The sequence below is a fragment of the Carettochelys insculpta genome, chromosome 2, assembly GCF_033958435.1.
Source record: "Carettochelys insculpta isolate YL-2023 chromosome 2, ASM3395843v1, whole genome shotgun sequence".
In the NCBI taxonomy this organism is placed as follows: domain Eukaryota; kingdom Metazoa; phylum Chordata; order Testudines; family Carettochelyidae; genus Carettochelys; species Carettochelys insculpta.
In genome coordinates, this window is record NC_134138.1 from 6916346 (window position 1) to 6938757 (window position 22412).

The 22412-nt window shown below is 54.5% G+C and overlaps 1 protein-coding gene across 2 annotated transcripts in view; it reads right to left on the bottom strand.

Moving 5' to 3' along the window:
• LOC142009088 (1-phosphatidylinositol 4,5-bisphosphate phosphodiesterase gamma-1-like) overlaps positions 1-22412 on the bottom strand; it is a 99999-nt gene that overhangs the window by 37627 nt on the left and 39960 nt on the right. For both annotated transcript variants that reach the window (XM_074986581.1, XM_074986580.1), the window contains exons 2-4: positions 6930-7079; positions 5077-5170; positions 4683-4730 (exon numbers count right to left, since the gene is read on the bottom strand). In XM_074986581.1, the coding sequence (XP_074842682.1) occupies positions 4683-4730; positions 5077-5170; positions 6930-7079 (292 nt within the window). The remainder of the gene's footprint in view (positions 1-4682; positions 4731-5076; positions 5171-6929; positions 7080-22412) is intronic.

The window sequence follows — 22412 nt, forward strand, 5'->3', positions numbered from 1 at the left end:
ATGTGGCACACTCGACCTGTGCCTCCCCCAGGGAACTGAACTGAGCAGTCAGACACAGGCTGTTCCTCAATCGAATCATTTCAGTCTGTGACTCTCCAAGTGTGGACACACTGAAGCGGTTTATGTGGCTGCAATTCAGGTCTCTTAGCCTGGCAGGTCCAGAGCGGGGTTTGCTACTGAGCTAGCTGAAAGCACACAGAGCAAACTTCAGCATTGTCCACCGATCCCAAGTGAGCAAAGGCGAGCCCCTCTAAGAGGTGGTGTTCCACAGTGACTTGAGCAAACCTAGGGCACCTCTATGCCTGTGAAGACCGATGCTCTGGAGTTGTGGGTTGCTCTTGTGGGGTTCGATTTGGCATGTCTTGGGGGACGTGCTAAATCGAACGTTGAGTGCGCTCCCGTAGAGTCCAGAACTTCCCACAGTCGCAGTCGCGAGGGGTAAGAGGAGTTGACGGAAGAGTTTCTCCCGTTGACCTCCCACAGTGGGGCCACATCGACTCCAGCTGAGGGCTAAGGCTACATCTACACTTCGGGGAAGATCTTGAGTCAGGCTCAATCTTCCAGGGTCTGATGTCACACGCCGGGTAGAGACATGTGAAACTGAACTGTCTGGGCCGGGCAGGCTACCCTTGTACTCCTCCATATCGTGAGGCATAAGGGAGGGCAACGGGAAAAACTCTCCTGTCGACTTCCCTCCGTGTGGAGGGCCAGGTCAGTCGACTGCCGACAAGTTGATTCTAGCTATGTAATTGCCATAGCTAGAAATGCACATCTGCAATCAACCTACCTGCCTAGTATAGACCAAGCCTAAGACTGATGCCCAGAAAGAAAGTCTGGTGGACAGACCTGCTGGGGAGACATTCGATCCCGTGGTCTGATTTTGGGCTTCACAGTTATCCTGGATAGCCCTCTTAAAATGCCAGCAGCCGAACAGCCCTTGCAGCGTACTTGCTCTGAGGGCTGTAGCACTGAGAGGCTCTTCTCTGAAAGACTAGACCGGGCATGACTTCAGCACAAGAACACCAGCCAACAAACCCTTAGAGATGGTGGGGCCAGATCCCCGGCAAGTGTCACTCAAGGTGGTCCCACTGACTTTATGCAGTCCAACTCATGCTTACATGTGTCAGTGCGTATTTGCAGAACAAGAGGGGAAGTGGGCCTGGCCCAGTCCTTCCAGACCTGGCCAGAGATTTGGCTTGGAGGGTGTGCATGCAGAATCTAGCATGCTTTGTGTTTGTTCTTCACTGGCCTTCTGTCGTGCAGGCAGGGGCTAGGTATGGGCTAAATATACACACATACCTCATTGAACTACAAGGGACCTCGGGAGGTCATTGAGTCCAATCCCCTGCCCTCTTGGAACAGCCAAGCACCATCTTTTTTTTTTTATTAGCCTATTTGCCCCAGATCCCTAAATGGCCCCTTCAAGGATTGAGCTCACAACCCTGGGTTTAGCAGGCCAATGCTATAATGGTGAGAGTTCATGTTTACACCTTATTATTACCCCTCCAGGTCAGAAATCCAGCAAACAGACCAGGCCTTGGGTTAATACGGCCCAGCAAATGCTCTCTGGGGCATTAAACTCACTAAAATCACCAACATGCAGAAAACCACCAAGCTATCGGGCTTTCAGCAGAGCTCAAACACACAGCCCTAGCGCTTGGCTTGAATCTGCAGTTACCCAAACCAAACAGCAGGTGGCAGCCTTGCTCCCCTTTCCCCCGCCACCGCTCCCCACCCCCGGCCTCTTCCCCACTCCTTAACCTAGTCTACAGCTGCTCAGTATGTTCTCTGGGATCTGAGCGAAGGTGCAGCATGCACTGTAGCAGCAGAAGCTCTGCTCTACGCTGGAAAGGATTTGCTGGTGCAGCTTCGCTGGCAAACCCTGCCAGTGGAGACGCAGCTCAAACCAGCAGAAGAGTTCTCCTCCCGGCAGAGATTGTCCCTGCACAAAATAACCTATCCCAGCAAAGGGCCTCTTGTGGGCTAGCGGGTGTAACTGTGTCCACACTGGGGCTCGGGCTGGTGCAGCTGGCTCAGGGAAGAGATTTTTTTCCACACTTCTTACCAACACCATTCGGCCAGCAAAACTTTTCCAAGCAGATCAGCCCGAGATGCCAAGAACCACGTCACTGGATTCCATGTTGGGTGGTCCGCAAGCCGCAAGTGGCACAACTAGGAGTAGCTTTGGGCAGGGCAGGGCAGGGTACCACTCCACGACTCAAGCGAAGGAAAGGCTGGCTGGGCGTACTCAGCTGAGCTGCAGAGATTTGAGTCCTGACTCGTGATCCTGACAAGTGCTGAGGGCCTTTCCCACACAGGGCCCCAGTCAGAGGTGAGGGAGCTCTGAGCATGCAGAGACCAATCACTGACAGGGATTGGGGTGTTGAGCACCACTTAGAATTAGACCCTAGCCGTTGCCTGGCTTTGGCAGGCCTCATTGAATTTTACACGCTCAGCTGCGTCTGCTGTCAGCTCTGCAGGCAGGCTCTGCCACTGCACCACAGGGGTAGGCTTGGGAAAGCAGCCTAGACCTGCATGGGGCAGGGGCAGCACAAGGGGACCCCCGCTGCATCTCAGAGACAGCCACGCACCATCCCTGCAGGCCTCCCAAGATCCCTGCAGGCCTCCCAAGATCCTCGCTACCACCTGGCATTTTGAGCACATCCTGCCACCCCCATGGCAGAGTTCCCTGTAAGCTGAGCACTTGGGCACCTGCCCAGGAGAGATTCAGGTGCCGCCCAGTTGAAACAGAGCGCCCACAGCACCCGCAGCCGGCAGTGTGTGTTTCTGTTGGTGGCACACATCGAATCCTAGAACCATGGAACACTAGAACTGGAAGGGACCTCAAGAGGTCATCAAGTCCAGTTCCTTGCCCTCATGGCAGGACCAAGCGCCATCCAGATCATCCCTGTGAGATATATCCACCCTGTTCTCAAATATGTCCAGTGATGGAGATCCAACAACCCGCCCAGGCAATTTATTCCAGTGTTTAACCAACCTGACAAGAAGTTTTTCCTACTGTCCAACCTAAACCTCCCTGGCTACAATTTAAGCCCATTGCTTCTCGTCCTATTTTCAGAGGCTAAGCAGAATAATTTTAATCCCTTTTAGATACTTGAAAGCTGCTATCCTCTCCCCTCTCAGCCTGCTCTTTTCCACGCTAAACAAACCCAGTTCTTTCAGCCTTCCCTCACTGGTCATATTTTCTAGACCTTTAATTATGTTAGTTGCTTTTCTTTGGACTCCTTCCATTTTCTCCATATCCTTCCTAAAACGCGGGGCCCAGAACTGGACACAATACTCCAGCTGAGGCTATTCGGCACATACCTTGGTGGACATAACAACATTTATTCTGCCCATGGATGGAAAAAAATAGGGGGAACCCTGCCCCAGGGGTGTACAAATTCCATCTGGCTTGGCTGGGTTGCACTGCAAGTCCATCACTGGAGTATCACCGTGCCTGGCAGGCCAAGCCCAGCGGGATAACAAAACGTGCCTAATCAACTGATCTCTGTGGGATCGTGGTACGTGCCCGGTGCAGGGAGGCAGCCCTGGAGATTCCTGCAGGGCCGTCCCCTGGGGATAGTTCTGAAAGCCTCTCGCCCTCTCTGGGCTTGTTTCAGACTCAAGCACAGCGCTCAGGCCCCCAGAGGACACACCCATGTTTTTGTAAGGCCATTTGCTCCTTCCACACTAGAGCCACTTCCTGTCCCGTCTCCCATCGTTTCCTGCCCAGGCCCTCTCCTCTTCCTGCATGGAACCCCTCATTTCCTGCCCCATGTCCTGTTTACACAGACCTGGCACGCGGCAGGGCCGAGAGGTCATCCTCCGCGCTTGCTCCCCCTTCCTGCCTCTGCATCTGCACCTCATTCGTTAGCTGGACCACAAGGGACCAAAACGCTGGTTAAACCGAACATTTGAAATCCAGTTTTCTTTCCTCCCCTCCGTGGCTTCCCAAACAGGCCGACTCATCTCCATCTTCTCCTTTTGTCCCACTGGGCTCCAGGTTCCTGGAGAGCCTGTTGCGGATGTGTGTCCCACTGGCTCCTGGCCCGAGCTGCAGCTCTGACAATGGGCTCCAACTTTCCCCCTCCTTAAAGCCACAACCCCTTGGAAGTGGAGCCGGTGGAACACACGGTCCATAGCGCGCACGGAGCTCCCAGGCAAGGCAGTGGGAGTTCTGAGTGCACAAGGATGGCTGGATCAAGGTTTCCGCCATGGATGGAGAGGCCAGGTCCTGACCACGAAGAGCAGGATGCAGAGGCTTATGGGCTAGCCTGGGGCCGGGAGGATGGAGGGGAGGGGAGCAGGAATGGCAGGGCAGTGCGGTGGGCAGGGTGTGGCCAAGAGCTGGAAGTCTGGGCAAGTTCCCCTTCACTGCCTCTGCATGAAATGTTTGTCTCCCCTCCCCATCCTCTGCACGGCACCAGCATTTCTCAGCTCCCGGAGGACATCCCCAGCCTCAGGCCATGCCAGGAGTCCAATGAGATGATCATCACCGGCAAAGCCTGGGCACTCAGCCCTGAGCCAGCTCCCCTGTCTGGCGCAAACCGCCCTCCCATGGCTGCCACAGGAAGCGTGGAAGAGCCAAGCAAGGGGCAGATCGTCTCTGCAGGGGCACCCGCTAGGATGAAAACACTCAGGGTCATCCAAGTTCATTCCTCTCTGTCCGTGTCACTCACCTGCCTTCTCTTGTCCTGTCCATCAAGTCAAACTGCTTCCGCAGCCACCTGGGGGGAGGATTGAGAAGAAGCGGATCAGCCTGGAGCGGAGGGTGCAATCGCTGTGCAATTAACACACATGCTGGAGTGATGGGGTCTGGCCTCTTCCCACAGGGATTCCCATTTCATCCCCTCTGCAGCACCCCAGCCAGCTGGGGCCCCCAAAGGATCAACGCTCACCAGGACTAGCGGTTGCCCCAAAATAGGGATGAAGGAAACCAAAGACCCTGTTTGCCCTTCACTTCCCCTTTCCCCATCTCACTCTGCAGTGTCTGGCCCAGATCTCCTGTTCCACCCAGCCCTGCTATGGAGCAATGGGGCAGAGGGATCCCCAGCCCCCCGAGAGCCCTGCTACCTTTCAATATGCAGTGGTGTCTGGGCTTTCTGAGTGTCCGTCACCAGCCAGTTCAGGCCTGTCATCCACAGGTTGATGTCTTCCTCGCAGAAGGCTGAGGACGAAGGAGAGCAGATCCCGGCAACGGGAGGAGGGGGGTTAAGGGGATTTGCCTCCAGAGAGGGGGCAGTGGGCTGCTCTGGGGTTGACCTCTCCCCACAACTTGGGGGAACTGCGTTGGAGGGGTCTGGCTGTGCCTCCTCTCTCGCTGAGTTTACATGACGCCCGCCACATGGACAACAGCGCAGGCTTCACCCTTAATCAGCTGGCTAAGCCCAGTAGGCGCAACGGTCAACTTTTATATTTCCTGGTAGGTGCTCCTTCCCGTTCCATCCCCCGCGAGGCTCCACCTCCCTGAGGCTCCACCCCCTCCCGAGGCTCCACCCCCTCCCTGAGGCTCCACCTTCGCTCCTCTTCTTCTGACCCCTGCTGTGCCTCTCAGGTCCCATGCCCACCCACCACTTGCTGCTCAGCCCCCTCCCCACAGCACTTGCTGCGCCTGGGGGTGCCAACCAGGGCTGTTTTCCCGTGGGTGCTGGCGCCAGTGCCAGAGAGCCCTATTCACCCCCACGGGAGCAGTCCCTGAGGGACAGACCATGCTGCGAGTGGGGTCTCAGTGGAGGTGCTGGGTCAGGGAGGAGGACCACTCAAAGCAGGCTGGGGAAACCACACCTGTCTCCTCGTTAAGGTGCCCTGTGATCCCCCTCCTGCAGCCCATGCGTCCACGCTCTGATCCCCCACCCCTCCAGGGTTACTAACTTTCTCATGGCACAACTCTGAGCAGCCTTGCCCCATGGCCCCGTTCCTGCCCCACTGCTTTTCGCAGGCCCCAGCCCCATCTCACTTCCCCCACCTCCCTCCTTCGCTCAGTCTCACCCACCTTCACTCATTCCTTTTCACCTGCCTGGGACGGTTGGGGTGTGGACAGGGGCTCCCGCCTGCAGGGGTGGGGCCATGGGTTTCAGCCTGGGGGGGACGCCCTGAGCTGAGGCGGAGGCTGGAGGTGTGGGAGGAGGTATGGGGTTGGGGCTAGGGGGTCGTGAGCTCCAGCGGAGTGAGAGGTTGAGGGTGTGGGAGGAGTTCTGGGCTGGGGCAGAGGGTGTGGGGGGTGGGAGAGGGTGAGTTCTCCAGCTAGGAGGGAAGGCTCTGGGTGGGGCCAGGGAGGAGGCATTTAGGATGCAGCAGGGGGCTTGACACAAGGACTGTGGGGTGTGAAGGGTAGGAGGGGGCTCAGGGCTGGGGCTCTAAGCTGGTAGAGGAGTTTGGGGGCTGGGAGGGGTTAAGGGGTACAGGCTCTGGGTGGTGCTTACCTCAGAGGGCTCTTGGGAAGCTGGTGGCATGTCCCATTAGCTTCCTAGGTACCAGCAAGGCCAAGAGGTTCTGCCTGGCATGTGCTGCCTTAGCCTGCAGGTACCATCCTGCAGCTCCCATTACCCATAGCTCCTGGCCAATGGGAGCTGCGGAGCTGGTGTTTGGGGCCAGGCAACATGTACAGCCCCAGTGACAGCCTCCAATGAGCTGGAGGGACTTGCCAGCTGCTTCCCAGGAGCAGCATGGAGCGGTGTAGAAAGCCTGCCACTCCCACTCCGGCCAGACTTTTAATGGTCTGGGTTCACCAGGGTCTCTTGGCTTGGTGCACCCATTGAAAACCAGACACCCGGCAACCTCTCTCTTAGGCCAGGCAATAGCTTTAGGGCAGGTGGGGAGGCTGGGGAGGCCACCTCTTATCTGAAACCCTCACGTCCCTAGGAAGAAATAGGGCAAGGAGCGAACCAGAGTTAGCCTCTCCCCATCCATTGTCTCCCAGCACTGACCAGCAACACTAACTGTCCGGAGCCTGAAATCTGAGCCATACAAGATGATGAAACACATGGTGGAGTCTAGTTTCCGAGCATCTTCTGGGTATCGTTCAAAATCCCGCGAATTCTTCCCGGGGCGGATCTCCTTTATCTCACGAATGTCAACTAGGGAAGAAAGAGAAGGACACGTGACCCGTTTCCCAAACTCTATTTTCCATGCCCACTGCCGCTGCTGCCGTCTTGCAGTGCGGTGATGAACCATGACACATTCTCGGAGCACCTTTTCACTGGACTGGAGGCATGAAAATAATATCAGTCCTCACCGAAATGCAGCCACCTCTGGGATGGAGCACGGCAGCTGCTTAGCTGCATGCAGCCACTTGGGAGTGAACACTTTCTGCAATATATAGGTTTTCTCTGTGGGTCAGTTCTGCAGTGCAGCTTTGCTTCATTGTGTATGTATTGAGAGCCTGGGAAGAACTGGAGTTTTACTGGTGTATGTTGATTTCACTGCACACAGGCAAAGCAATGAAAAGTCTTTCTGTTGACCATAATTAAAACTGACAGCTGGGCAAAGTCCATAAGAACGGCCTTACTGGGTCAGACCAAAGGTCCATCTAGCCGAGGATCCAGTCTTCTGATAGTGGCCAATGCCAGGTGCCCCAGAGCTAATGAGCAGAACAGGGAATCAACAAGTGACCCATCCCCTGTTGCCCACTCCCAGCTTCTGGAAAACAGAGGCTGGGGATACCTTCCCTGCACATCCTGACTAAGAGCCATTGAAGGACCTAACCTTCATGAACTTCTCTAGCTCTTTCTTGAACCTTGTTATACTCTTGGTCTTCGCAACATGCTGTCAAGGAGTTCCACAGGTTAACTGTGTGTTGTATGAAGAAATACTTCCTTTGGCTGGTTTTAAACCTGATTGCTATTAATTTCATTTGGTGACCCCCCTAGTTCTGCTGTTATGAGGAATAAATAACACTTCCTTATTTCCTTTATCCTCACCAGTCATGATTTTATATAGACTTCTGTCAAATCTCCTCTCAGTCATTTGCTTTCCCAGATGAAAAATCCAAATATTAATACTCTCTTCTCTCACTGAACCCATTCCACGCACCTAATCTTTCTTCTTGCCCCTTCAGAACCGTTTCCAATTTCATTATATATTTTGAGATGGGGTGACCAGATCTGTACGCATGTAGTCTAACAAGAGTGCAGATGCTAAGAAGCAACCCTACAATAACAAACCAGGAGGAAAATGGTTTCATGCTTGCAATGGGCTGTAATTCAAAGACTATGAAGTTTCCCTAAAGAGCACTAGGCCTGGGCCTGTTACTTTATTTAGGCAAAGCTTCTCTGAGGGCCGTGAGAGTATTTTTTGCCTGAGTAAAGGCTGCGGGGGAAATTCACCCCTGGGCAAGGGCCAAGAACAAAGCCTAGTTCACTCTTGCTATAATCCTCCTGACTGTGCCATAGAGACAAGCTGTGATCATCTGGGCAGAACACCAGGCAGGGTTACACATGGACCCAGGATGCTCTGCCGGTCTCTATCTTATGCACATGCAGCCTTTTACCCTGCCCTGCAAAACAGCCCAGGAGGGAAGACACCAGGCGAGGGGCAGGAGCCAGTGGGACACAGACGTTGGGAACACTGGGCAACGGGGTGAGACACATGGGACCAATAGGACAGGAGTCACAGAGAGCTGATCCCTTTCTGCTCTGCACCTGAGTCGCCATTTACACCTGGGCTGAGTGGGGATAACATGTTACTGATCCGACTGGCACTCATGGTGCCTGGTGTGAATGAGACACAGGGTGTGGGGCAGAGAGGCCTGAATCCCAAGACCCTGGGTAGGGGCTCAGGATGGGGACGAGGGGCATAGGAAGAAGGGAACCGAATCTGGGGCCGAGGACGGCTCTGGTTATATTTCCTTTACTCTGCTCCCTAATAAATGCACAAGGGCTGGATGCGCCCTGCGAAGAATCCCTGTGCCAGGGATGGGACGTCGGAGGCTGGCAGGAGTCCAGGCACTGGGAATTTCTGTGTCAGAGGAACTGGCTGGAGGAGGTGAACAAGGTGCAGGCACTGTGCACGCCATGATAGGGGATGGGATGAAGGAGGTGGACAGAGGCTTCGGGCACTGGGCCCCCATGCTTCAGGGGCCAGAAAGGAGATGCCAGGCTCAGAGCAAGAGCAGCTCCTTGCAGCTCCATTGGCACTGGTGTCTCTCTCTCTCTGGCTGGTAAACAGCTCCCAGAGGTCAGGCCTCCTTCGCTAGCAGTCGGGTTACCCTGGTAACACCAGAATGCTGTCAGGAAGCTGACAGCGTCACCCGTGTCGACTGCCAAGTCTGATGCTGGCAGCAACACCGAGGAGAGGAAATCTCCCAGCAGGCTTGGAGGGGCACCGGGGTCCCCAGGGGCTGCCCAGAGCTGCAGCCTGGGGATCTGCTGCTGAGCTGGACAGAGCAGCTCTTAGGGACTCCCTCCTGCCCCCACCCTAGGGGATAGAGATCCCCTATAGATCGTGCGAGAGGCGAGGTCCTGCTAGCTAGGGCTAGACGCCGGCCAGACAGGGTTACACCCCTGCTTAGCTCTCCTGGAGGTACGCCAGGGCGTAAGCAGGAGTCACAAGGCCAGGAGAAGCTGTGGAAGCCGTTTCCTCTGTAAACCCAATGTCCCCTTCCCTGCCATTCACCCTACCTCCCTCTCCCCGGATTGAGGGTTGGAGTCCTGCCAGCTGCCCATGAACTAACTCCTTCCCCCAGGGCCCTTAAGCAGCTTTCCCACGGTCTCAGCAGCCAAACTTTGCTCCGATGTCCCACTCGTGGCAGGCAGGATGTCCGAGTAGGGACAGCAGGAACCCCAAGGCTCAGGCAGTGGGCTGAGCGAGCGGGGCTTGGTAGGGGAGCCAGAGAGGGCAGTGGTTGGACTCAGGGCTGTGGCACATTGCAGCTTTCTGCTCTCACAGATATTGGTAACTCCACAGGAAAGAGGATTATGTTCCCCTGAGCTCCACCCACCTTCCTGCCTCTGCTGCTTTCCCTCCAGCATCTCCAGAGGGGCCTCTTCCTACAGAGCTCAGAAGACTCGGGACGGGGTAACTACAGGGGAGGGATCTCCTGGGGCACCCTGTTCCCTGGGCATTCTGATGTCTGCAGGAGCGGAGAGCCCCTTTACAAGGCATCAGATGGAAAACCTGTCATGCACTGACACCTGGGGGCCAGCTCTTAATTACCATCGCCCCCCTGAAGCCAACAATGAGATGCTGATCAGCACCATCAGAAGATCTGGCTAGGCGTCTGCAAGGAAACAGGATAGAAGTTTCTTGCACAAACAGAGAATGCAGGTCTCCAGCCCTCCGATGACAGACTACACAGAGCTCATCACAGCTGGCACTGGTTCCAGCCAGAGGCAACCACCAGCAGGAACTGGATTTCTCTCCTGTCTCCTGAGCTTGCACTAGACAATGGCAAAATGAATTGGGAGAATCTGGGGATTGTGTTTAATGATGCTGTGCTCAAAAAATGGAATTTAGGAAACCCTGGTCTTAGCTACTTCAAACTGTCCAGATCTCTCTGTCATTTTGGAGGTCAATAGGTCTTTTCGGTAGATTTTACAGGTAGGAAGGCAAAACTGCCTTTCTATCTTGGAAACTCAGTTGCAGCCTTAATTATGGAGTGACTGTTGTTGCTTGTTAGTACACAGGGATCACTTCACTCCCTGCTGAAATGCAACCAGTTCTGGAGTGGAGCCCAGCAATTACATAGCAGCACACAGGAATGGTACACAACAGTTTAGCACGTGAAGGGAAGGAGAATCCCACATGCAATAGGAGCTGTGCCAAAGTTAGCGGAATGTTGTTACCTGAGTTGGCGTGTGCCCAGGACACGTACCTTAATGCCTCCAGCTGCTTGCAGAAAGGGCCAGGAGATCTTTAGTGGCCACCTTTGCTTCAAAGGCAGCAGCTTACACGGTGGAACTGGGGTCACCGCTGTCTCCAAGAAGAAAGCACCTCCTACTGGGCCACCCATCCTCATCCCTGCAAGGCAGCACCCCGATCCTGGGCTGGGTTATTGGGGGGTCACTACCGTTAGGGGACAGAGCCCCTCACACAGTACATCACCATGGCCCCTTCCTGCAACGCAGCATGCTCGGACACTGCGCTATCTTCACAGTTTACTGAGTTGCTGCCGCCACTTCCTGCACGCACGGGAATTTCACAGGGCGCAGCCTTCCCTTCCCTCTGCCTCCATCCGCCTCCTTATCTCCACACGGGTCACCTCTGAACAGGGAAGTCACTCACTCTGCTGACTCATCAGTTTCGCTCCGGATGACAACCGGTGAGGTAAGCAGAAACATGCAGGAGCAGTGAGCCCTGCTGCATCTGTCCTTGACCACTCAGCCACACTCCCCTTTGGCATGCGCCATTCATCTTGAGAGCTCTGATTTCCTCCACCTGTTTCCTCGCTGCTTTCTCCAGGTCTTTCCCTGACACCCTCAGTCCTCTCTCAAGGTTCCTCTCCCATGGAGCTTTCTCCCACCGGCTTTTGTCCAGGGCTATCCAGAGCAGTGGAAAACGGCTGCATTTACACACTTGGGACATGGAGGCTTGTGTTTATCTACAGCATGGTACAGTGCAGCCAATGGCAAAGCCAGCTCAGCCCTCCTGTGCTCTGCTAAGGCCTCCCCACCCAGCTTTGGTGGACCAACTCAAGGGCAGGGAGTCGGGAGAGAGTTCAGTTCCCATGCTCTCTTCAGATTGTGGCCCATGCATGAGTCTGCCAAGACAGGGGCCAATGAGTGCCACTGGAGGGCAGTGGGTTTTACAATCTGCATGCTTAGACTGGGCTGAGACCATCCACGCTCATGTCACCTAAGCCAAGGATCAGCCAGCACTGATGGTGACCAAGATTAAAAGGTCCTGTAGTTCTCTGGGACATGCAGATCCACCTTAGTTTTCCCTGCTGTGCTTTTCAGATCTACCCATCACACGCCCAAGGAATCCATCCCATAACTGTCCTCACTTTGTGCTTCCCCCACACTAGCTGTCCCCTTCCCGCTTGGGAGGTGTGGGTAGGACTTCCCCCAGAGGTCATCCCAGTTGCTTCTTGACTGGCCAGAGGAGTTAACATCTTTCTGAGATGTCCCGTTTGGGAGCGGTGCCCCTGCTAGGCCACATCCTTCCCCTCATGGATATGGACGCTGCAGCTGCCGCTTCCTGTGTGGGTAGGCACAAAAATAGGCACTTGGGTAGACACTAAAAGCAGCACCGTCTCCACGGCTGCATGGGCGCCAGGACAGGCGAGCTGCTGGGAGTGCAGAGGGATTGAGACAGGACCGTACGTGCGGGCGCTTGTCTTTCCGGCTGCCCGGGCAGCTGCAGCTATGTTGGTATTTGTTAGCAATGTTAGAGCAGGCATGTCTACCTGAGCTGGAAATGCCCCCTCCACCTTCAATGGAGACGTACTTCCAGCCACGTCTGGCCGTAGAGAATCCTAGGGCTGGAAGGGATCTCAGGAGGTCATCGAGTCCAGCCCCCTGCCCAAAGCAGGACCAACCCCAACTAAATCACCTCAGCCAGGGCTTTGTAAAGCCAGGACTTAAAAACCTCGAGGGATGGAGATTCCACCACCTGTCTTGGTAACGCATTCCAGTGCTTCGCCACCCTCCTGGGGAAATAGTTTTTCCTAATATCTAACTTAGACCACCCCCACTCCAATTTGAGACCATTGCTCCTTGTTCTGTCATCTATTACCACTGAGAACAGCCTCTCTCCATTCTCTTTGTAATCCCCCTCAGGAAGTTGAAAGCTGCTATGAAATCCCCCCTCACTCTTCACTTCTGCAAACCAAATAAGCCCAACAGGCCAGGGATCCTGGGTCCTGGTCTCCGTGAACACAGTGCTCCATCAACTTTGGCACATTCACCTGGGTCTACCTACAGTAAGTCAGCAGAGAAAACTTGTACAAAAGCAACCATTCTCCACAGGCATCTGCCTTAAAAATAAATCATGGCCCCTGTGAAGTCAGGCTGCTGCAGAGAACTCTCGTCCTGCTCCACCTGCTCTGAGTAGAGTTGAGGCTCCAGCCATTCTCCCAGCTGTGTGTCCAGAGCTTAGGGCTCTTCTGAAAAGGGGGCATTCCTCATATGACAGAAGCAGGACACTGCACCAAGAGAACCAAAGCATTACATCTCTAGGAGAATGGCACCCACATCTTTAGCACTGTGTGTATCAAAGTCAGCCTATGAGGACAGGCTGACGGATTTGTGCTTCTTTAGTTTACAGAAGGGAAGACTTAGGGGTGATTTAATAGCAGCCTTCAACTTCCCGAAGGGGAGCTCTAAAGATGAGGGTGAGAAACTGGTCTCAGTGTCAGGTGGCAGAACAAAGAGCAATGGTCTGGAGTTACAGGAGAGGTGTAGGTTGGATATTAGGAGAAACTACTTCACCAGGCAGGTGGTGAAGCATTGGAATGCGTTGCCTAGAGAGGTGGTGGACTCTCCATCGCTTGAGGTTTTTAAGTCCTGGCTGGACAAGGTCCTGGCTGGGATGTCTTAGTGAGGACTGATCCTGCTGGAGGCAGGGGGCTGGACTAGATGACCTCCTGAGGTCCCTTCCAGCCCTGGGGTTCTATGGTTCTGTGGAATTCCTCAGCTTCTTCACATGCCATGTGTGCCAACCCCCTCATCATTTTTGTTGCCCTCTGCTGGGCCCTCTCCAATATGTGCTCAAAGCTCTGATGGGAGTCAGCGATGGAGCTGGGAGCAGAACTGTGGAGCTCCTGACTGATGGTATAGCAGACAGCATGCAGACACACCTGGCAGCGTCCCGTCCCACTGTCTGACCGAGCAGGAGCTGATGGCAGAGTGAGGAGTGAATTCTGCAGCTTGTTGCCCTCGCTCCGTGTTTTTCCTCTCTGAGGTGACACCCAGACAGCCATTTCCCGGACTCTATTCTGGGCTGGCTCAGGAAACAGCCAAGCACAAACAAAGAGCCAGGCTTGGAGGAAAGGGCTGGCCTGGCAGACAGAGACTGCACACGAACTAGGGTTGGTTATTAAAAGAAGTGAAATCAACCCTTCTTCTCCCTGGTTTCTCCTCGGGGAGGGAGAGAGACAGACAAAGGACTCCCCCGGACAGAGTTTAGTCAAGCTGTGCAATGCACTTCTGGAAGGTCTACAAAGGCTACGTAACATAAGGATGGGGCAGAGATGGCCGAATAGAATAGCGAAGTCAGGACTGGGAGAAAGGAAGGCCTGCAAATGCCAGGGGCTAAGCTCCTTCCCGGCTCTTCCAGCTGTATTGGGGTGACCATCTGTCCTGTTTTGGCTGAGACTGCCCCGTATTTCGGGTGCCAGGAAGGCACCCCCATTTATTTTAACCAAGGGGCTAATTGCCCCTTGTTTATGTGGGGGAGCATCTGTCACCCAGCCCTTGACTCCCCGCAGCTTGGGGGAGCTAGGAGCCACAAGGCTTAGTTACTGCCTGGCTCCCCACTGCTTGTGGGGAGCTGGACCAGTGTGGCTGCACCTGGCTTCTGCCTCCCCGTGATTCAGGGGACCCAGGAGGAGTACCCGGCACAGGGAGGTGTTCCTGGCGCCCCAAGACATGGGGCAGCCAGGAGCTGCAGCTGCCCCTCACAGCCGGGGAGTGCACCCTCCCCCTGCAGCAGGGTGGCTGGGACAGTCCCCTATTTCAGGCACCAGGAAGACGTCATCCCCTCCCTCAGTGGGTGTCCCATATTTAGCCTCGGGGAATATGGCCACCCTAAGCTGTATGCAATCAACAAGGAGCACGCTCCGCCCCAACCCCAAACGACTCTGGCCCAGAAAGAAGAGCAAAGAAAATACCAAAAATATACAGCGTGTGAGGAATGTTCAGCTCTAACTAGAACATGGTCCGAGGTTAACCTATGGCCGGGGGTGGGGGGTGTAGCTCTTCAAATCACCTCACGCCCTCAGCCTTTAGCATCCAGGCCTGTCCCTGCCCCTTCAGAGCTCTACTTATCCGTGGTCCTGTAAAGGCCACTGGCGCCTGTGATGCTCTGATTCTTTTCTCAGGTCTTGCAAGGTGACATGCTTCCCCCCCCCGGCCCGGGGCAGGGGAGAAAGCACCTCCTTCCTCCGTGCTGTGGAGTAGCTTGTTGTTCATGTATGCTGGGCCTGCGCCTCAAACCAGCTGTCTGCGCTGGGCGCCATCCTAACAGCACCTCCGTCTTATTCGCCGGCGCTCTCTGAAGAGAAATGCTCCTCTGGGCCAGCCTGAGCTCATCTTTCCATTGAAGACATCTGTCCAAAGATGGCAATTTAAAACCCCCAAGCCTAACCACAGGGCCTCTCTCTTTCACTGCTCTCTTATTACCCTCTCTATATAAAGACGCAGCCCGTGGGTCAGGAGGGTGGGGTTTCCGAGGTGGAAGCTTTCTCAGCACTTCAGAGACAGCCTTTCTGGCTGTTAATTTTGCAGAATTGGTTCAATGGGCACCTCTGGCCGTACCAGCCCAGGGCGTGTGCGGCCGTAAGGGGCATTGAGCCGTGCAGAAAGGGCTGCACACAGGCACGTGTTGGCAATCCTGTGCTAGGGGTCCCCGTGTGCGTGAAGCCCAGCCCTGAAAAATCGACCCCTCGCTTGTGCCTGGTGAGAAATATTGGCCTTTCATGATTATATATTCCATTCTGGTTGACAATGGCAATGTCCAGGCACTCTAAACGGAGTAGGAAGAGTAGAGATGGGGCCATATCTCAGCACTGTCCCCAAGGGATACCAGCATTACAGAGCAGCCAGCCGGACGGGTGGGTGACTGTCCAGGACACCATGGTCAGGCAAATACCAGTGGTTAGTTTGGGCTGGGACTGGCAGGGGTGAGCCGCGGCAGCTCTAGGCTCAGCAGGTCATAGCCCCAGCTGGGAGTCACCACCGAGCTCTGAAGTCAGTGCTGCCGCCGGCAGCAGCAGGGCAGAGATCATGGAGTCATACTATGCTATTGACACACTCACTTCTGAACTGCTGCTGGCAGTGGTGATGCTTTCTGAGCTGGGCGCCTGACCAGCTGCCATAGTCAATGGCATGGGCCTGAGTGCAAGCCGTGGAAGAGAGCTTGGGGCAATGTGGGGAGGCAGGGGGGCCTGGAGGTGATAGAAAGCCTGGGGAGGCAGAAGGGGCTGGGGCAATGGCTGATGGATGGGGAGGCAGTGGGGTCCCAGGGCACCAAAATACAAGTTTGATCACCAGTGTTCCCTGTATGCTGAACCCTTGGGTGGCTGCTCAGCAGAGATTAAGGTGCCACCCAGCTGATTAGCAGTGCACCCACAGCCAGGTTTGGGTTTCTATTGGTGGTGCACATCTGCACATGCTTCAGCACACACAAAATTTATTCCACATATGGATGAAAAAATTCAGCACATGGAAGGAAGAGATTAGAGGGAACATTGTTGCTCAAGGCGCCATGATCCCCAAGGCTGGCCCTGGTACAGAGACTGTGACTTTCACTGAGCGTATGGGCATAGCAGCAAACACAACCTCTGGCAAACCCACTCCTTAAGGCCAACCATCTACTACTGCAGATCCACCACAGCTCCACCAGCCCAAAAATCACCGTTCCTCCACCCCAAGGAGCTCTGAAGTTCCATGGACGTAGGCCATGTCTAATGATCGGCTCGCAATGCACTACCCATCCTGATGGGTGGCTATGAGAGTGACAGTGGAGAAGAAAGGTGGGGTTTTGGTTCTGGCATTAGAACGCTACCAATCTGGGTTCAATTCCCTGCCTTGCCACAGACTCACTGTGTGACCATGAGCATGTCACTTAATGGCCCTGTGTTTCAGTCCCTTGCCTGACACCCCTCAAAGAGTAAAGCAGTGGTGAGCCAGCAGTGTGACTGCATGTGGGTCTGGTCATGGGGCAGGAAATTTATAAGGGCAGACTGAAAAATTAAATCCACTTGGCTTGGCTGAGTGAAGGGGAACAATGCTAACCACTGAGGAGAAGATCATGCTCACATGCGAGTGTAAGTGTTCAGGACGGTTCAAGAGCACGGGACTCAAATTAACCACAGAACAGATTCACCTGGGCCTCAGGGCACTCTTCCAAACCGTGAGATCTAACCCGCCAGTGGATCCCAAACCGTGGGCCTCACAGCGTGTGCTGGTGGCCCTGTAGGAAGCCAGCTGATCACCGGCTGCTGGTCCCAGCTGCTGCGTCACAGAAAGCTTAAAAATTTTATGTTCCCATCAGCGTTTGTGGTGGTTGCCACAGGGATCCCAGGCAATTCGGAGGGGGAAGAAAAGTGTTACTAGGACCACGAATAGGGAATGACGTGTCCTTACAAGTGTGATAGGAAGGGGAGCTGCCCAGGACGGAATCCGTCTGTTAAGATGCAGCCTGCGATGTTTGCAAACCTCTGTGATAAACACTGGGCTAGGCTGCCAAGGAAGGGGTGAAAGTCCTGCCTTTCAAGGCACTGAGGACTAGCCCGGACAGGCAGCCAACATAACCAGATGTGTCTCTGCTCTCTCACTTCGATGATTCTAGGCCTGCTGCTGGTAAAGCAGGACCTTGTTCCTCAGGAGGTGGGCTGGTGCGGCTCACAGCTGCTGCCCTGAATTGCCAAAGCTTGTAAATTTCACTTTCCCTCCCTGCTCCGGTCTTCTCCTCTGGCATGGGAGCCAGAGGCAGGCCTGAAGAAGAGGAAGAGAGGATGGAGGCTGTGGGTGACACAATGACAAGGGAGGCAAGAGGCCATAGGGGAAGAATACCCCGTCCTGGACTATGAATGCATGTCAGGCTGAGAAGGGTAGTAGCCCAGAGGCCACCAGGCCCGGCCTCAGCCTCTGAAGAGTGCTCAGGATGCACCATAACTGCAGCAGAAGGAAAACAGCTTGGAGGCCCTTTGTCCGACAAAGCACACCACTAATGAGAAACAATCGACGCTACGGGAAGAGACAGCCAGCGAGGGGTTATTGTGTGGCAGGAGCAAGCAGGAAATGGGTCATTTCCCGGGGAATTTCCAGCATACTCCAGCTGGGTTTGTGACACAGTAGCAGGTATGGGGGTGGCTGGAGCGGGCTCGGAGGGCTCAGGAAGGGGCTGTCCACGCACTGTGTTAGAGCCACTGTCCAAACACAGCTCCCCACCATGACGTGGTCCTGGTGGCCCCAGGGGTGCTTGCGTGTGGGAAGGCCCGTGGCCACACCTTTGTGTGCGCCCCTCCCGAACCGGGGGCGTGCCTGCGTGCACTGGTGGGTTTGTGAGTACGTGTCTGAAGGGAGGAGAGAAAATCCCCACCCATGTAATGCACATGGGCAGCAGCTCTATAGGAAAGTGGACGCAGACAGCACGCAGGCTTCACAAGTCACCCATGAAGCCTGGACAGCTGAGCAGTGCAGAGATCTGGGCTCTAGAGTAGGGGTGCGCTGGCCAAGCTGCAGCTTGAGAGCTATACGTGGATCTTTTCTAGCTACACTGCAGCTTGTGAGGTTACCTGCCTGGGGAGGGGAGCGTGGGGTGTCTGATACCCCCTCCTTACTCTCAGCAGCCCCTCCCAGCAGCTCCCAGGTACTAGCTGGGCACGCAGAGCCAGCAGCAAAGAGCTGGGAGCTGCAGGGGAGCCTCTGCGTCAGCACAGGGTGCCCCTGGCAGAGGCAGCAGCAAAAGCTGCCGCTCTCTGCAGCTCACAGCCATTGTCTCTCCCCTTGGGAGCAGCTCCCAGTTTACCAGCTCCAATACCAGCCGTGCAGGGAGGGGATCTGGGGTCACTCTGTGATAGAGCAGGGCCAGCACATCCTGGCCAAAATCTGGGTGCACCCATGATCCCTTATGCCTCACCCACGTCACCTCCATCTTGCTCCCAGCAGGGGAGAAGGCGGGGTGGTCTTTGGGCTTCAGCCCCCAAAGTGGATTGATTTAAGTCAAGGCGAGTGAAATCATTGATTCAAACAGTGATTTAAATCACCCAAAATCAGTGATTTAGCTCAAGATGCCAAAAGCACTACGACCGGCTGTGCTTAGAGTGTCCTTCATGTGGGAGTCAGCCCCACCGACCTTCCCGGCGCTTCTGTTTGTTGAGAAAACACACATGGCGTGGGGACCCTTGGAACAGCTGAGTTATGCTGAAGTAACATTGGGACTAGACTTTTGGCATCGCCCTTACGGTCTGTGGCCACGATGTTGCAAAGTGAGGGGCGTGCGTTATGCAATTTAAGACGATAACGTGACCCTCAGGGGCACAGAAGCCAAGACAGTTTTTCTGTGGGAAAAGTGCGGGGGACGTAGGAAGCCATGTGCACGCTGAATAACATCATCCCCTTTTCTTTCCAGTCCCCTCCACTGTTCCTTTCTATGCTGCCTCCGTCCCCTCCTACATATTGTCTCTCTGTCTTTAAGGCAGTGTCTTAGATAACCCCTCTGCTGTGCTTGGCCAAGGTCCACCACCGCATGAGCACAGAGCAACCACAATCCTGTCCAGCTTGTGTCTTTCTTGGCACATGTCACTCTCAAGCCGCAAGAGCCGGTAGTCAGGCTGGACAGGCTAGAGCCGTTCATTCCTTTTTAGGAGCCTGTAAGTGTAGGTGCAGCATGCCTGTCGTGAGATTTAATTGTAACTTATTTTTAAACGAGGAATTTAGTATTTTATTGACAATTTAAAAATCTGATTTCTTTAAAAAAATCATTCATTTTTATCCAGCCAGTCAGCCCCATGGGCCACGACTGCTGGTCCTTGGGCTTTCCGCAGGAATGGGGCTGAAGCCCCAACCACCAGTAGATGCCTCCCATGGGGCTGAACCCTGAGCTCCAGCATGCGTGGGTGACTCATGGGAGCACTTAGGAAATGCACCGATCACCTGTGCCCCCACCAAAATGTCAATTGCTAAATGTGGTGCCTCCTCATTCCCCCTCCCCAGGTGGCCCTCCCCATACCCACTCTTCTGCTGGCACCAGTCACCACCACCAACAGGGGCCGGCTGGCTCTCAAACTTCTGAAGCTTGTTATATGTGGTTGGGATGGTCAGCGGCCACTCCTGTTCCAGATCGGGTCACTTTGGGTTGTACCAGCTTTCCTGTTCTCTGGGGGAATGGGTCACCGAGAAGAAAGACAACTTCTTCAGCTGGTTCTTCCGACATCTGGAGACCAGCGCAAATAAACACGGGGTGGGAGGAGGAATTGGAACCTCCTGTAAGGAAGAGAAGACAGTGTCCCATCCAGCAGTTTAGTCATCCTGCACCGGGCCTGGTGGGGAGACAATCAGTGAATCACATGTGGCAGATGTTAGTCATGTTGCTTCTTGCATGACTGGAAAGCCTCCGAGCTGAGACAACCCCTGTGAAGGGAGGAGAAGGCGCTTCTCAGTGAGAAAATGACAGATGGCGAATAAGCCAAGGAGGGGGAGGCTTGGAAAGGGAGATCGTGAGAGGGGAGATGCAAAGCTAGAGGAGGGTGAAAGAAAGAGGGATGCAAGGTAGGAGCCTGCTGGCTCTGGGGCTCGCACCTCTCCTTCTGCTGACGCAGCACTCGGACGGAACGAAAGCCACACACCAGTGAGTTCAAAGCACCTTTTGTTCCCTCGCAGGCCCTGCACAGCACTGAACACCAGGGCCCTGCTGAGCCCGGCTGCAGCAGGGCCTCTGCTCACGACCGACATGCAGCGGACTCCCTGCCACCAAACACAGCCGTTTGTACTCGACTGAGGCTGGCTGCAAAACAAGACGCGCCGCTCAGGACGTCTGAAACGTGACGCCCCCTGCCCCTGCCCTCCACAGGCAGACAATGGGGCCGTTCATGCTGCAGGGTTCTCTCTCGTGATTCTAATCGGCAAGCCCAACGGGCATCTCTTTTGGGTGACCTCCTCCTAGCAGGAAGAGACCCCCTGGGAAGTGGAAATCGTCCCCAACACTAGCCCGGCAAAGCCAGTTCCCAGCACAGGACGGGGACTTCCCACATCCCCCGTAGGCACCATGGATTGAAGATCCAAGACAGAAATAACATGTGGAACTTGGGGGGCGGGGAGGGGAGGGGAGAGTCATTTCAGGCTGCAGAGTCATCAGCCTGAGGCAGGGCCACCTGAAACCTCCACTTTCCCCATGGAAAAGTCCTACAGGATTTAATATACATGGATCCATGGACAGAGAGAAGCCTAGGGTGGCTCTGCCTGCCCACACAGCCTGGCGTAGCCCCACCCTGCCTTAGAGCCCCTCCTGCCTGCATCCAGTTGCCTTCCTGCTCTTCTGCGATGAAGAGACTGGTGCCAGAGCCCAGGGCTGGGATCACACCTCCCGCCCAGCACTTACAGTTTGGCTGTGCTGCCCATCTGGTGTACTGGGGCTGGGTGCACATGGGGGGTGGTGGCTACGACTGTGGCTGCTCTTAGCTCCGGCAGGCAAGGGAAGGGGCTGGACCTTGGGCATAAGGCAGATCTTCCTCCAACAGCTCAGTCACCGGTCACCCATGCATGGACCAAAGCGAGTTCTAAGAAAACGTAACTGGATTCTGTTGACATTCGTCTAAAATGTTATAGAACTGACAATTGTCACCATCTGATAGATCTATGGGGTCATCCTGAGAGACTCCACAGAGTCAGGTGTATCTTCTGTTAAATTCAACAGCAGATTGCACGACCCTACAGAAAAGTTTTAAGTGTTCATTCGCCAACCTTAAACAAATTCTCGCCAACCATAGACCACAACACAGTAACTCTAAACCTGGAGCCAATCCCTGCAACAAACCTTGGTGCCAACTCTGCTCACATATCTACACCAGCGATATCATCACAGGACCTAACATCAACCACACCATCGGGGCTCCTTTACTTGCATATCTACTAATATAATATATGCCATCATGTGCCAGCAATGCCCCACTGCAGTTTACATTGGCCAAACTGGACAGTCTCCACATACAAGAATAAATGGACATAAATCAGACATCAGGAAGGGCAACATACACAAACCTGTAGGAGAGCACTTCAACCTCCCTGGACTCTCAGTAACAGATTTACAAGTAGCCGTCCTACAACAAAAAATTTTCAAAAATAACATGGAGAGAGAAATCTCTGAGCTGCAACTTATTTGCAAATTTGACTCCTTCAACCAAGGACTGAACAGAGACTGGGAGTGGCTGGCCCCTTACAAAAGCGGTTTCCCTGTGCTGGAAGTTCACACCTCCACATTAGAATCTGACAATGGGCCACATCCCCCACCCCCGACTGATCTGACTTTTTTTCTCCTCTCTTGACGCATACTACTGATAATGGGCCATTTCCACCTTGACTGAATAGACCTTGTCAGCTCTGGCCCTCCCTTTTACTGAGACCTCTCCACCTCCTTAAATACTCCTCTGAACCCCCCTCTCATGCATCTGACGAAGGGGGTCTTTGCCCACAAAAGCTGATGCTCCAAAATATCTGTTAGTCTATAAGGTGCCACGGGACTTCTTGTCGTTCTCAAAGATACAGACTAACATGGCTGCCTCTCTGATACATTTCCCCAACAGTCCACCT